The sequence below is a fragment of the Myotis nattereri genome (genome assembly GCF_964212035.1).
Source record: "Myotis nattereri genome assembly, chromosome: 11".
Taxonomy (NCBI): domain Eukaryota; kingdom Metazoa; phylum Chordata; class Mammalia; order Chiroptera; family Vespertilionidae; genus Myotis; species Myotis nattereri.
In genome coordinates, this window is record NC_138086.1 from 29334353 (window position 1) to 29350937 (window position 16585).

At 44.1% G+C, this 16585-nt stretch overlaps 1 protein-coding gene and 1 pseudogene across 2 annotated transcripts in view; both read right to left on the reverse strand.

The window, feature by feature from the left end:
• ZC3HAV1 (zinc finger CCCH-type containing, antiviral 1) overlaps positions 1–16585 on the reverse strand; it is a gene marked incomplete at its 3' end in the record, with an annotated part of 54784 nt that overhangs the window by 4254 nt on the left and 33945 nt on the right. The window contains exons 8-12 of the mRNA XM_081101757.1: positions 15916–16036; positions 11612–11714; positions 1492–1582; positions 593–723; positions 91–221 (exon numbers count right to left, since the gene is read on the reverse strand). Of these exons, the coding sequence (XP_080957883.1) occupies positions 91–221; positions 593–723; positions 1492–1582; positions 11612–11714; positions 15916–16036 (577 nt within the window). The remainder of the gene's footprint in view (positions 1–90; positions 222–592; positions 724–1491; positions 1583–11611; positions 11715–15915; positions 16037–16585) is intronic.
• Positions 2554–3064, reverse strand: LOC308526610 (biogenesis of lysosome-related organelles complex 1 subunit 6-like; annotated as a pseudogene). The gene has a single exon. The product of its transcript is annotated as a biogenesis of lysosome-related organelles complex 1 subunit 6-like (transcript).

Here is a 16585-nt window from a genome sequence, read left to right on the forward strand (position 1 = left end):
CATATAAAATAATCACACAACCTCATAACAGAAGCAACGCACAGCCCGCCTTATGACCTACAGCCCAGGCTTCTCTATTCCAGCACAAACCTTTTCCATAGGTGCCTTCAGAAGTCCCATGCGAGATCCAGTCGAAATTATTCGCACAGATAGAATCTACGTGAGCGCGGTGTGTGGCACAAAATAGGTATTTTTCGGTGACCTTCATCTCCATTTTTTTCCTAACACAGGAAATGTGAAACTTAATACCGAGAACATTTCTTCTCCCACACTGGTTAACAACATTAATGCCAACTAGAGTCTAATTGCCTTAAAAATGTCGTTTCACCAGCGTTCAGAATGGAGCTACTGACATTAAGAAAACAGCTTTAGAAAACAAAATTGGTGAAAACTTTTAAATGACAGACACGTGAAATCATTGGATTACAAAACTAACGCTGAAAGAGAGAAGCTCCAGTGTACGCAATGAGAACTAGAGATCGAAGAAACTGCTGACCACTGAAAGAAACCAGGGACTATACATCGCAAAGGACAGGCCTCAACGAATCCCTGTAAACTCTTCGCGAAGAAACTTGATCACATGGCCACCAACCTTTGAAAAGTATTCAAGAGCTGCAGATTCTTGAGCTTCCTGATCTTCTCAATCTTGACGTGTTTCATCGTCGCTCTAAAATACCCACTTACTTTGGCATATTCCGAGCCATAGCTATTGATCTCTGACAACTAAAAAAAAATTTTTAAATGTAAAAATGTGAAACAGGACATATTTAAAGCATGCGATGGCCACATGTGTGGCCCCCTATGCCACTGAGTCTCGTTGCCAGGCCTCTGACAGCAGGCGGGATAAGCTGGTTTGGGTTGCCCGGTCTGGCAGTTTATTCCATTGAACTAGTTGGCACTGGGCCTGTCTGTTCAGGCTGACGTGGCTAACGAAGCATTATGCAGAGAGGTAAAGGGAGACCCCCAAGGTGCGTGCCTTAGTCCAGTGACCTGGCGAGTTAAAGGCCATCGAAGGTGCCCTTGCAGCCCGAGCAAAGCAGCCTGTACCCCGAGCTCGAGCATGACGTGCAGCCTCAACGACCGAGGAAGTCTCGCCCCAGCCGCACCAGGTGACGTGCTGAGCACAGTCTGTGTGTCTCCCCTTGAAACCAGCCTTTGAACTCCAACTAGTGGACAAGTCACTGTCACTCTCCGAGTTCCCGTTTTCTCGCCCATAAAGTAAGGTACTAACACCTATCTCACAGGCTTGTCAGAGGGTCTGCCCAGTGAGATCCTGTGTGGCAGGACTCTGGAGACAACAAGGCTCCCGGGACAGGGCAGTCGTCCCTGGGAAAGTGACACCATCACCATTTAGCCGCCCACCTTTAAACCTTGACCCCAGAGTTTCACAGAAGCGATGTGTTCCTTCATTCAAACAAATACACACACTTGTAGCAAAGTGTTTTTCCCCACCTTCCCATAGCCACCCACCGAAACGTAAAAACCAGGTACCTCATATCCATTCAGTGGCGGGAAGGGACGCTTCTGCTCAGGAAGAAATACCGAGATACCAGGCTCTGGCAGGGTCTGTGCCGGCTGAGGGCTACAAAGACGAGAGAGTCACAATTCACTTGCCCCCTGTCCCGTAGGCCCAAGTATTTTCTGTCCTTAACTTCCAGCCACTAAGCAAAGATTTCTCAGATCATTTTCTCCTGGTATTTTTCTCTTTTTTTTTTTTGGACTACATCCCTGCATATTTCTGATACAGATGTACCAGCACTCATGCTTTTTGAAAAATGCAGAAATTATTCCAACTTTGGTAAATTAATTAAATGCTATTTTCCCATTCACTTAAAGTGTAAAAAGCATTGATTCTTTTTTTTTTTTTTTTGCCAAAAGCCAGCATTGGATGCCAAAAGAGACACGTCATTTCATAAAATAAGAAACTGAAACTTAATTCCACAGTTATTAGGAAACTAAAACGCTCGTACTAATTTTTAACTATTTAAAGTCTAGACTAGCCGAAACCGGTTTGGCTCAGTGGATAGAGCGTCGGCCTGCGGACTGAAAGGTCCCAGGTTCGATTCCGGTCAAGGGCATGTACCTGGGTTGCGGGCACATCCCCAGTGGGGAATGTGCAGGAGGCGGCTGATCGATGTTTCTCTCTCATCGATGTTTCTGACTTTCTATCTCTCTCCCTTCCTCTCTGTAAAAAAATCAATAAAATATATTTTTAAAAAAATAAATAAATAAAAAATAAATAAAATAAAGTCTAGACTATTAAAAAACAAGCAAACCATTTTCCAGTTCATATGTGATTCAAGGCCAAAAATACTGAATTTTAAAATGAAGTAAAACAGAAATTGAAAAATTACGCATAAATGTCCAACCAAATGACATTTTGTCTTTTACTTAAGGGGGAGGGCGGGGGGAGAAGCAGCTTCTCAAATGGCTAAAATGAACATTAGAGGCAGCACTACGGGAAGGACTTCAGTCAGGACACGATGGTATGAGGCACCACCTTAACGTCAGCCTGCTCTTAAGTCTTCTTAAACGCAAAGCACGTGGGGCAGGGGCAGGAAGAACACACACACACACATTCAACTTTTCACTCCTTTTCAGTTAACTGCTTTTCTCTTTCAAATTCCTCCTCTCCTTGCTGTTCCCTTCCCAGCTCTTCTTTCTGCCTCTTCTGCTGCAGTTTAGTGTTTTTTTTTTTTTTTTTTAACTTTGATGTCTTTTTGTGAAGCACCAGCATTTCCTTCCTTATATTTACCAACTTGGCATGAACGCGTTTGGCTTCAGTGAACAAAGCATTAATATCCAACACAGAATGACATTCTTTAAATTTTGAAACCTCTTGTTCCCGTGGTTCTGCATGAGTACCTGGAGGGCTTGTTTTGATCTCTGCAGATCCAGCAGGTAGTGAGAAAGCAATGCTTCTGCCAGTGGCTCACAGCTTTGTCTTCTCCAGGCAGGTCCTCTATTAACTCTCCATCTGGAGAAGTGTCACTTAAACCCGGGGTCTGCTCCCCGGCCTCCCCATCAGGACCCCGTCCGACCGCGGCGGCCCAGGGACACTCATGTCCCTCCCGCTGGGAACAGGGCAGGGGCTCAGCATTGATTCTTCTTCTTTTTTTAAAAAATATATTTTTATTGATTTCAAAGAGGAAGGGAGAGGGCGAGAGAGAGAGAACATCAATGATAAGAGAGAATCATCGATCGGCTGCCTCCTGCACGCCCCCAACCGGGGATCGAGCCCGCAACCTGGGCATGTGCCCTTGACCGGAATCAAACTTAGGATCCTTCAGTCGTCAGGCCAATGTCCTATATGCTGAGCCAAACCAGCTAGGGCTCTTTTTTATAGTTCTGCTCAACTTTCTAAAGTCCTAATTTGTTAGCAGTAAGTAAATGTGTCCCTCGGCTTTTTTGTCAAATGATAAACTTTTAAGGATATTAAATGTACAGGGGAAAGAATCCAGCTGCCTATGAACTGTATTTCAGGGTAACCATGCATGAGAAAAAGTCTTCTTTATACACAAATAACAGCTATTAGAGAAGAACTGAGAGAATTAGGAAAACACCATTTTGTAACCCCTCAGGCAATAATAGATCTAAACAACAAAGAACATCAATAGCTCCTAAAACCATTGAGTAGGAGATCAGATAAAGAACGTTACAATGGACGGACCAGACTGAAATGACGAACCCACACTCCCATCTTCATCACTAAAGATAGGACAATCAGACATTATGGGACCTCTTCATAAAAAGTGACAAGAAGTAGAAAGCACCACTTATATAGTACTAGAGGCCTGGTGCACGAATTCATGCATGGGTGGGGTCCAGTTGGCTGGCACCGCCCCCTGGTTGAACTCCTGGTGGAGGGACAATTTGCATATTAACCTTTTATTATATAGGATTCTTTTTTTAAAAAAATATTTTTTTATTATTGATTTTTTACAGAGAGGAAGGGAGAGCAATAGAGAGCTAGAAACATCGATGAGAGAGAATCATCGATCAGCCGCCTCCTGCACATCTCCCACTGGGGATATGCCCGCAACCCAGGTACATGCCCTTGACCGGAATCGAACCTGGGACCCTTCAGTCCGCAGGCCGACACTCTATCCACTGAGCCAAACCGGTTTCGGCTATTATATAGGATTCTTGACCAAAAAGGGAACCTGTCCTAGCCAGTGTGGCTCAGTGATTAAAAGTTGACCCATGCACCAGAGGTCGCCAGTTCAATTCCCGGTCAGGAGACATGCCTGGTTTGCCAGCTTGATCCCAATAGGGGAAATGGAGGAGACAGCCAATTGATGTTTCTCTTTTATCAATGTTTCTACCTCTCTCTTCCTCTCCCTTCCTCTCTCTCAAGTCAATTAAAAACAAAACAAAAACAAACAAACAAAAAAACCTAAGCCCTAGCTGGTTTGGCTCAGTGGATACAGCGTCAGCCTGTGGACTGAAGGGTCCCAGGTTCGATTCCAGTCAAGGGCATGTGCCTGGGTTGCAGGCTTGATCCCCATTAGGGGTTGTGCAGGAGGCAGCCAATCAATAATTCTCTCTCATCATTGATGTTTCCATCTCTCTCTCTTCCCTTCCTCTCTGAAATCAATAAAGATATATTAAAAAAATAACTAAGAAAAAATTTAAGGGAGCCTGAATCTAATCAGTCCTCTAAATCTAACCATTAATTCACAGAAATTACACGCAACCCCATGAGGATACAATCCGCTATATTTTGAATTTGGAAGATTCTATAGAACAAATCACCTGGTTTCTTAAAAAAAAAAAAGTGGCCTTGGATAGGTGGCTCAGTTGGTTGGAGCATTGTCCTATACACCAAAAAGGTTGCAGGTTCAATCCCCAGTTAAGGTTTAACAGAAAGGTTGAGGAGGAGACACTGTAATAGATTAAAATAGGCTTCAGAGACAAATCTAGAAAATGGCATATTCATATGATGTTTGTTTTATTGTTGTTGTTTTTTGTTTGATTAGTTTTTATTAAACCTCACCCAAGGGTATTTTTTCCATTGATTTTTAGAGAGAGTGGAAAGGAGGGGCAGAGGCAGAGAGAGAAACATTGATATAAGAGAGACACATCAATTGGTTGCCTCCCACACATGCCCTGACCAGGGCCGGGGCTTAAGCTTGCAATCCAGGTATGTCACTAATCATTGGAATCCAACCTGGGACCCTTCAGTCCTTGGGCTGACGCTGTATCCACTGAGCCAAACCAGCTAGGGCATTCATACCGTGTTTTGATACAAATTGGAATATATCAACTCGTTTTTGAGACAATGGGGAAAAATAGAACATGAAGTAGATATTAGATGATATTAAGGACTCATTGTCAACTTTGTTAGATGGGTTAATGGCATTATGTAATGTTTTTAAAACAGACACACCTGAAGTATTTACAGTGAAATGATAGGATGTGTGAAATTTACATGATAATATTTCAGCAAAAGAAAAACTGTGAGATGATGGTGGAGATAGATGAAACAAGAATGATAAAATATTGACACTCATTGAAGTTGGGCTTCTTCAAATAACCCCCCAAAAACACATTGGGATATACTGTACAATTTTCTCTACTTTAACTTTGAAATTTTCCATAATGAAAAAATTAAATTTAAAAATGCTTTAAGGGGGAAAAACTATCTAAAGACCTCTTTTGTAAAATGAATATTCTTTTGGAATGAGAAATTGGCCCCAAGGTAGCTGTACTCTAAACTCAAGATTTCCATACTGAATTTGTATAAGGAAGAGCAGATTAAACTGTTTTAAAGAGCCCATCAAGAAGGAAGTGTACTATTTATTAGTTCATTTCCCTTTAGACTTCGCAGGACAGTACTCACAGCCCTATTTTATCCTTAAGCAAATGTGTCTCCTCCGGGCTTGTGATGGCAGGATTAAATCTGGTTCTCTACATGACCTCCCACCAACACGGCTTTCTTAATTCATTCTATTCACTCACTAACTTAGCTGTCCATTTAGTATCATTATATACCATTCATTATGTAAAATATTTCAAAAGAGTTGAGGAGCTGATCATTGTGAAGGAGAAGGAAGAGGCAGGGAGAGTTGGGCTGGGGAAGAGAGTTACACACATAACTGTGTTACAAGATAGAATGGGGTAAGAATTATAAGAGACTTACAAAGTGTTTCTGGAGGGCAAAGGAGAGGATTGGGGACAGTACCAAGTAAGGTTTGTATGGGAAAGTGGCGTTCGAGCTGGGCCATGAAAGATGCTGGGTTCATGACTGATGGGGAGGATGTTCCCAGGGAAGTGGTACATGGAAATGTATCAGACATCTGTGACATGTAAACCTCTGAGACAGACAATGAGCTGACTTCATAAAATATTTGGAAATGCCACAAACTAATTTCTTCCCTTGGAAGTATAGGTACACAGAAAGAACAACCCAGCTGGAAGTTGAAAAGGAAATGGGAGTATGGAAATGACTAACAGGTCAGAACTATAGGTCGTAGTAAGGAATACAGTTTAAACAAATGTTGTCGAGACATCCTGCCAGAACTGCAGGAACAAGGAATAGCTACAATGCTCTCGTTAGTTGCCAGATGAAAGGAGCACCCGCTCCCTGTCTTACTGCTCTGCTAAAGTATCACTAATTAAAGTAGTAAATTCTATTGTCTAGCCCACCAGATGTAGGCTTCATAAGGGCATCAACTTTACACCTCCCAACCCTGCAATATTTTTACTTTATTAATTTGAATATTTATAAAATTGACGGGACCTTAGATGGCTAAGCCAACCTGATTCTTATTCTTGGGAGTCTGGATTAAGAAATTCAGAAGAGCCCTGGTTGGTGTGGCCCAGTAGTTGAGCATTGACCTATGAACCAGGAGGTCAACGTTCAATTCCCGATCAGGGCACATGACTGGGTTGTGGGCTCGATCTCCAGTAGGAGGCGTGCAGGAGGCAGCTGATCAATGATTCTTTCTCATCATTGATGTTTCTATCTCCCTCTCCCTCTTCCTTACTCTCTGAAATCAATAAAATATGTGTTTTTTTTAAAAGAAATTCAGAGGAAAACAATCCAATAAAAATGGGCAGAGGATCTGAACAGACACTTCTCACAAGAGAATATACAGATGGCCAACAGAAATATGAAAAGATGTTCAATGTCACTAATCATCAGAAAATTGCAAACTAAAACAATAATGAGACATCACCTCACACCTGTCAGAAAGGCTATCATCAATAAATCCACAATCAACAAGTGTTGGTGAGGATGTGGAGAGAAGGGACCCTGGTGCACTGTTGGTGATAACGCAGATTGGTGCAGCTACTGTGAAAAACAGCATAGTGGGTCCTCAAAAATTTAAAAGCCTTATGACCCAGTGATTCTTCTTCTGGATATATATTCAAAGAAACCCAAGACACTAATTCAAAAGAATATATGCACCCCTATAGTCATTGCGGCATCTATGCTAATAAAAAGGTAATGTGCAAATTAACCATCACTCCGCAACAAAGATGGAAGCGCCCGTGGCCACAAAGATGGCGGCACCGGCTGGAGCCACGGAGCTGGGGTGACAAAGGAAGCCAAGCCTCCCGCCCGCTCCACCCAGCTCCGGGGCGACCAAGGAAGCCAAGCCTCTGCCCGCTCCACCCAGCTTCATGGCCGCCGCCCAAGCCAAGCCTTCCTGGGGCGACGAAGAAAGCCAAGCCTCCCGCACACCCGGGCCGGCCACCGAGGGAGACATGCGGTGAGTGCAGTGGGGAGACATGCGGGGAGTGAGCAAGGTTCCCTGTCTGGGGGTTCCAAATCCACCATTGGTTCCTTTCACCACTGACTAGAGATATACAGGGTTTCCCCCCAAAATGGATACACACTTTGAATACCTACTAATTCCAATGGGTTCAAGCATGAAAAGAAAGAAACAACAATGGAGCTGTCATCTGTTAACACATCGCGTACTGCTCAGGGGTTTTCTCGTGTTTCGCGCGCCATCTGTTAAGGACCGCTCACGAGTGTTCTCGTTTTTCACGCGCCATCTGTTATGGACCTTAGATGTCAACACACTGTCTTGTCCACTGTGGGGCGCGGGTACGGTGTTTTGGCCAGGTTCAAGCCTCGGACTAATGAAAGGACAGGGTCCTCTCACTGCCACGTGCAAGTCCTAGCTGGAGGGCAGGGCCCTCCCAGCACAGTCATAGCCAACAGCTGTGGTTGTAAGCTTGAACCTATGGTCCGAACACGTGGCCCCACGTGCCTTGTGATAGAGTTTAGGTGCATGTAGTTGAGTAGGGTTGAGACTCACGAGAATGCTGTAAAACATTGCAAAACAACACCTAAAGTGCAGTATGATCTGTAGTTATGATTATTTAAATAACGTGCAGTTTGCCCCAAAACGTGCAAACCCTGGCGCATGTCTTAGAGATTTCTATGTGGTACGCAATGTGTTAAAAGTACGGGCACAAACCGGCAGTCGGACATTCCCAAGGGGTCCTGGATTGGAGAGGGTGCAGGCCGGACTGAGGGTTCCCCCCCTCCCTGAACGAATTTCATGCACTGGGCCTCTAGTTATATATATCAGTCAAGATATGAAAGGAACCCAAGTGCCTATCAATAAACAAGTGGATTAAAAAGTTGTGGTACATATCTACCATGAAATATTACTCAGCCATAAAAAAGATTAAAATCTTCCCATTTGTAACAGCATGGATCTAGAGCAGGGGTCCTCAAACTTTTTAAACAGGGGGCCAGTTCACTGTCCCTCAGACCGCTGGAGGGCTGGACTATAGTTTAAAAAAACAACTATGAACAAATTCCTATGCACACTGCACATATCTTATTTTGAAGTAAAAAAACAAAACAGGAACAAATACAATATTTGTGTTTGCACGTGGCCCGCGGGCCGTAGTTTGAGAACCCCTGATCTAGAGGGTATTATGCTAACTGGAATAAGTCAGTCAGTGAAAGACTAATACCATATGATTTCACTTATATGTGGAATCGAAAGAACAAAATAAATGAACAAACAAAATTGAAACAGACTCATAGTAGACACAGAGAGCAGACGGATGGTTGCCAGAAGAGGGGAGGGTTGGGGGGCTGGATGAAAAAGGTGAAGGGATAAAGAAGTACAGATTGGACCCGGCCAGTGTGGCTCAATGGTTGAGCATCAACCCATGAACTATGAGGTCACGGTTTGATTCCCGGTCAGGGTATATGCCCGGTTGTGGGCTCGATCCCCCGTGTGGGGTGTGCAGGAGGCAGCCAATCAATGATTCTCTCTCATCATTGATGTTTCTAGCTCTCTCTCCCTCTCCCTTCCTCTCTGAAATCAGTAAAAACATTTTTTTTAAAACGGAAGTCCAGCCGAAACCGGTTTGGCTCAGTGGATAGAGCGTCGGCCTGCGGACTGAAAGGTCCCAGGTTCGATTCCGGTCAGGGGCATGTACCTGGGTTGCGGGCACATCCCCAGTGGGAGATGTGTAGGAGGCAGCTGATCGATGTTTCTCTCTCATCGATGTTTCTGGCTCTCTATCTCTCTCCCTTCCTCTCTGTAAAAAAATCAATAAAATATATTTAAAAAAAAAAAAAAAGTCCAGATTGGAAGTTATAAAATAGTCACTAGGGATGTAAAGTACGGCATAGGGAACTACAGTCAATATTGTGATAACTGTGTCCGGTGCCAGGTGGAGAGTGGAAATACCAAGGGGAAGACTTTGTAAAGTATACGATTATCTAACCACTATGCTGTACACCTGAAACTAATACAAAATAACATTAAGTGTAAACTGTAATTGAAAAATAAAATTTTGTCATTTCAGCAAAAAAAGAAAAGAAAAAAGAAACTCAGAGAACATTAGGCAGTAGTGGCAGAAAGTTAAGCTAAAGGGATATGAAGACTGAATTTCTGAGGTTAACATGGTCTGGCACTAGCCAGAGAAAAGCATCTGGAAATCCAATGTGGTTCAGTTTGCTGGGCTACATCCCATACACCAAAAGGCTACAGGTTCAATTCCCGGTCAGGGCACATGTCCGGGTTGCGGGTTCAGTCCCTGGTAGGGGAAATGCATGAGGCAGCTGATTGATGTTCTGCTCTCACATCAATGTTTCTTTCTCTGTCCCTCGCTCTCTAAAAATCAATAAAAAAAAACTTAAGAAAAAAAGTCAGGGCCGTTAACCTGGTCACATGAACAGGTACAGGCAAGGACCTGTGAGCCCAGGCTGCTCAGGTTCTAAAGCAGAATTGGAACCGACTTCCACTCCTGAGGGCCTGACATAGCTCAGTTCTTCCCATCCTTGAACTTTTGTAAAATGTTTTCCTTATTACACCATGTTAATTCTTTTTTTTTTTAAAATATATTTTATTGATTCTTTTACAGAGAGGAAGGGAGAGGGATAGCGAGTTAGAAACATCGATGAGAGAGAGAGAAACATCGATTCAGCTGCCTCTTGCACGCCCCCCACTGGGGATGTGCCTGCAACCAAGGTACATGCCCTTGACCGGAATCGAACCTGGGACCCTTCAGTCCGCAGGCCGACGCTCTATCCACGGAGCCAAACCAGTCAGGGCACCATGTTTATTCTTTAACTAATTCCCTCTTTCACGAAATATCTTAATTCCTTCCACCAAAAGAACCTAATTAGAACACTTGGATTTTGCACCCGCCTTGAAATGTTTCTTTTTGTTTGTTTTGTCTTGTTTTAAATATGTTTTTATTGATTTCAGAGAGGAAGAGAGAGGGAGAGAGAGAGAGAAATATCAATGATGAGAGAGAATCGCCAATTGGCAGCCTCTTACACACCCCCTACTGGGGATTGAGCCAGCAACCCAGGTATGTGCCCTGACCGGGAATCTCAACCATGAGGACACCGGCCAGGCTTGAAATGTGTTTTACATAATCACACATCACTCCGAAAAAAAAATCCAACTCCAAAAACGTTCATGGATAATGCAGCTTTTACTGAGTTTCATGAGCACACAGAGGAGAGTTACACTGAATCCCCCACAGCAAAATTTCCTTTAAAAATCCCCTTCGCCAACTTTATCTTTCTCCAAATCCCCTTGCTCAGCTACCTCAACACTTTTTTCTTTCCATTTCTTCCACAGCCTCCCACCTTTATAAATTCTCTCAACAAAACTAAGGATACACACAAGAACCCACAGCAAAACCACACTCAGCGCTTTTGACCATTTTCTAGGCACACCCCAGTAATCCAGCCATTCCCAGCTACGGAAGCTGAGCCCCAGGGGAGTGAAGAGATTTGCCCCAAGTCCCCTATAAGTTAGAGATAGATGTCCTACGCTAGTATTCCTCCCATCACACTGTGCTGCTTCCAAACACCTCACTCACAGGCAATGCAAAAGGGAGCTGCAACGGAATGCAAGCAGGAACATCAAGACAACAGGCTTCCGCCCAACCGCTGTGGCTCAGTGGTTGAGCATCGATCCAGGAACCAAGAGGTCACCAGTTTGATTCCCAGTTGCTTCTACCTCTCTATCCCTCTCCCACCCCCTCTCTCAAAAATCAATAAAAATGTATCTTAAAAAGAGAAGAAAACAGGCTCCAAACTCGAGTGGGTCGATGGGATCAGTGTGTGACCGCCGCAAACACCTGCCAGCAAGCACTGCCTCAGAACACTTACTCTGGCCCTCTTTTCATCTGCGCCACATCCCGGGCAGACACAAACGTTGGTCTTCTGGCGACATCCTTTTGGGTCTTGGAAATGATGTTTGTCTGCATCATCCCTTTAGACAGAAAAAAAGAAAACCAACAAGAATTAAGGGTTAGTCCTAGAAAATGATTTATTGTTATTTTTCAGAGGCTAGTAAAACAGCAAATATTCATGTCTGACCTACTATGTATAAATAGAGGAAAGACTTTTGGATGGAAATTGCTCATGATAAAAATTTGTAAACTTCACTGCCCTTTTTATAAGACCCAGAAAACAAAGATGTAAATAGCATTTAGCAATGAATCTAATCTTAGCAATAAATCTGGTGGTAAAGAAGAGAGCTAGGGTAGGCAGATAACAAGACATCATCCATGTGAGCTGCCCTAAACCAGGCATTAATGATTATATATCACTAGAGGCCTGGTGCATGAAATTTGTGCACTGGCAGGGGGGAGGGGGGGGGTCTCTTAGCCCAGCCTGCGCCCTCTCGCAGTTCGGGACCCCTTGCGGGATAGAGCAGTGCACCAAGCAGCAGGTGGTCAGGGAGGAGCCGGCCTGGTTGCCCCCAACTACCCCCCACTTGCTGGCCTGTTTGCCTCTAACTGCACCTCCACCGGCCTGGTTGACCCACACAGCCTGCTGTTCAGTCGTTTGGTCGTCCCTCACTAACCCCCCTGCCGGCCTGGTCGTAGGCAGCCATCTTGTGAGGGTGTGAGGGTTAATTTGCATATTACCTCTTTATTATGTAGGACTACATGACATAATTATATATTTTGAAGGTTTTTTTCTACATGAAGTATGAAATGCCATTTTCAATTCATGCATGCTGTAGACCTAGATCCAAGCTTTAACCAGAGTGATTGCCTTGAAGAGGAAATCCTTGTATATATTGCTACAATGATTTCCTTTTCTTATAAACATGCACTGCCTATGTGATACAGCAATCCCATTCCTTGGTATTTACCCAAGAGAAATGACATCCTGTATCTACACAAAGACTTGCAGTTGAATGTTCCCAGTAGCCATCCAAATACCCATCCAGAGGTGAATGGATAAACACACCATGATAGATCCTGACCACGGAATATTACTCAGCAACAAAAAGGGAAGAACTACTATACATGCAACAACATAGCTAAATCTAAAGGACATCACTGAGAGTGAAAGAAGCCAGCTGTAGACACAGCACACACTAAAAGACTCTCTTGATAGGAAGTTCCAGAATAGATCGAACAAATTGATAGTAACAGAAAGCAGAGCTGCTGGAGGCAGGGGAAGACTCATGGCAAAAAGGCATGAGGAAACTTCTTCGATTGTTGACGCTGTTCTCTATCTTGATGAGGAGAGAAGTTGCATGCACTTGTCAACATTCATCCAATGGCACGCTCAAAATGCATGCACGTCATTGTAGCAATTACGACTCAGTATAGTTGATGTAAGATGAAACAAAGGTACACAACACCAAAAGAGCAAACAGGGCAAATCGGATCACGTCACAACCTTCTCCTGATTTCCGGCTCATAAAACATCCACGTTTCTGTGCCTGCTCTCGTCTCTCACAGACCTTCTTGCTGTTCTTTGAAACCTCAGGCTTGTCTACAGCTGATAGCTGAAGTGCTGGTCTTCCCTCTCCTGGTGGGCTGCACCCCCCCTTTCAAAGTTTCCTCCTCCCATAAAAGCAGGCGCATCCCAAGACTCCCCCATTCTCTCGCTGCTTCACCACATTGCTTCTTTTCCCTGTGGCTGTGAGCACTTTCTGAAAATGCCTGGCTTGCCCACGGCTACAACAGTGCCTGGCACGCAGCTGACGCTCCAATATTCGGTTCATGAATGAGAGAATATAAGAATAAGAAATAAGTGCCGAAACCTGTTTGGCTCAGTGGATAGAGCGTCGGCCTGCGGACTGAAAGGTCCCAGGTTCGATTCCGGTCAAGGGCATGTACCTGGGTTGCGGGCATATCCCCAGTAGGAGATGTGCAGGAGGCAGATGATCGATGTTTCTCTCTCATCGATGTTTCTATCCCTCTACCTCTCTCCCTACCTCTCTGTAAAAAATCAATAAAATATATTTTTAAAAAAAAAGAAAAGAAAAGAAATAAGAGAAAAGGAGTCCGGACCCTGTAAACTGCTCTGAGCTGCTTTCTCTGCTGCAAGTGAACAAGATTACTGATCAAATTGCTCCAGATGGAGGAACCTGGAACACTGGTTTTCTTCTTTGACAAACTCTAAATGATAGACTACCAACCAAGGGGGAAAATGTTTAAGCCATTTTTCATTTCATCATCCAACAGAAGAGATTTTTATTTATCTCTATTGCCTTCTAGTCTTGGTCCCATTACATACATTGCTGCACTAGCATGCACATTACATTTTTAAATCTTTCCCGTTTTTGTACTACTATTTGTAATACTTTAAACAATAAAAATTAAATAAAAAATAAAAATCTTTTCCATTTTAGATTCTTCAGCATACAAATAGAGAAGTGCAGAAACAGAAATTGGGGGTCCTGCCTTTTTCATTTAACAATTTCAATTTTTGCTTTTACTAGTTTTCATAATCAGAATTTTAACAAGTACCCAATACTCCACTAAAATGTAATGCCCCAATTTGTTGAGTCATGTCCTGTTTTAGTTCTTTCGATAAGGCTGCAATAAAGACCTTCTTGCCTACAGCTTTTTATTTTTCTTCCAATGAAGTATTTCCTTAGAAAAATTCCTGAGTGCTCACTTCAGTAGCACACATACAAAAATTGGAACAATACAGAAAAGATTTGCATGGCCCTGTGCAAGGATGACACAGACATTCGTGAAGTGCTTTTTATTAAAAAAAGAAAGAGCCCGGCCAGTGTGGCTCAGTGGTTGAGCATCGACCCATGAATCACGAGGTCACAGTTCGATTCCCAGTCAGGGCACATGCCCGGGTTGTGGGCTCGATCCTCATTGGGGGAGGGGGGAGCGGCGTGCAGGAGGCAGCCAATCAATGATTCTCTCTCATCACTGATGTGTCTATCTCTCTCTCCCTCTCCCTTCCTCTCTCTCTCTAAAAATCAATAGGAATATTTAAAAAGAAAGAAAGAAATATTCCTGAGAAGATGAAAAGCCAAGCACATTTTACTATTCCTTGATATGTATTACCAGGTTGCTTTTCAAAAATCCTATATAATAAAAGGCTGATACGCAAATTGACCAAACTGCGGACAACTGGTCGCTATGATGTGCACTGACCACCAGGATGCAGACGCTCAGTGCAGGAGCACCATTCAGCCAGAAGCCGCGCTCACGGCTGGCAAGCTCAGTGGCAGTGGCGGCAGTTTTTCTCGCCGCTGCGGCAGTGCTAAGGATGTCCAACTGATGGCTTAGTTGGACATCCTTAGCGCTCGGGGAGTGGGCCTCAGTAGGACATCCCCCAAGGGCTCCCAGACTCCAAGAGGGCACAGGCTGGGCTGAGGGACTGTGCGTGCCGCCCCCCACCGCCCTGTTCCCCCACCCCCAGTGCATGAATTTCGTGCACCGGGCCTCTAGTGTTGGTCCTTCAAAGCTATACTAGTAATGAGTACAGAGTCCAAATCTCAGGTACCACCTGGGCATTTTGAGGACTTGAGCAAGTCTCCTTTACCTCTTACAGAGCACCTGCAGGGCAGGTCCTAAAAGACCAAGAATGTGACCATCTGCAGGGAGTGTCCCAAGGGTGCAGCTAAGGGCCCACCCATTCACAGGGAAGGCAGTGCTGCCCTGATTTCTTACTAAACACACAGACAGAGGAGTAGAAGCTGACCATGGTGGCTGAGATAAACACAGCCAAAGGCAGATCTTTAGAAAACGTAATGGATGAAACCGAACAGTGACCTAGAGGATGACGCCTGAGAGGATCAGCAAGGTTCTACTACCCTGAAGGCACCCACAGGCCCAGGGTCTCCACTGTCGTCATCAGCACCTGAAAATTATGCCTCAGCTGGGAAGCAGCATGCCCAGAATCTGAAACTTAGAATGGTGACGCTGGAAGTAACCCCCAGAAACCACTTAGCCCAATGCCCCCATTTGACAGATGAGAGAACTGAGGTCGAGAGAGGCCAGGGGCTGCTCCCGGGGTTACATAGCTACTGTATGTCAGAGCCAAGACTAGGGCATGGGTCTTCTGATGGCCACTGGCTTCCACACCCCACACTGCTGGTCTTGCTAAAAAGAACCCTGAACCCACATCCTCTCGACTGCCCCCTGCATGTCCACTCATGCCCATTCCAGCAACGGGCACCACTGCCAAATGCAGACTCTTACCTTGGAAACTCAACTCGAAGTTCTCAGAACCCGCCTGAAACGGCACAATGCCCCTCGGAGAGCAGAGGAAGACAGACTCCAGGTATGAGGAATCAATGCTCGAAATTTGCCAACTGCCGCCCTAATTAAAAAAAAAAAAAAAAAAGTAAAGACTTTTAAGTAATGGTAGGCTTTTAAGTAATATCTACCACTGTATCTTACATAATTTTATTTTAGCCCTGGGATCTAAAGAGGGATTATTTTGCCTCCCAGACCAGATCATAAAGGCTCCCCTTTTATAGTTTCCTCCATCCCAGGATCAGGAGAGAACAATCTACACCTGAGGTCCTCAAACTATGGCCCGCAGGCCACATGCAAACACAAATATTGTATTTGTTCCCGTTTTGTTTTTTTACTTCAAAATAAGATATGTGCAGTGTGCATAGGAATTTGTTCATAGTTTTTTTTTTTTAACTATAGTCTGGCCCTCCAACGGTCTGAGGGACAGTGAACTGGCCCCTGTTTAAAAAGTTTGAGGACCCCTGGTCTACACTGTAGGAACTACACTTGGTGGATGCTGGAAAAATATAGCTCTTCGCAATAATCTTTTTTTAAGTATATTTTTATTTATTTCAGAGAGGAAGGAAGAGGGAGAGAGAGATAGAAACATCAGTGATGAGAGAGAGAATCA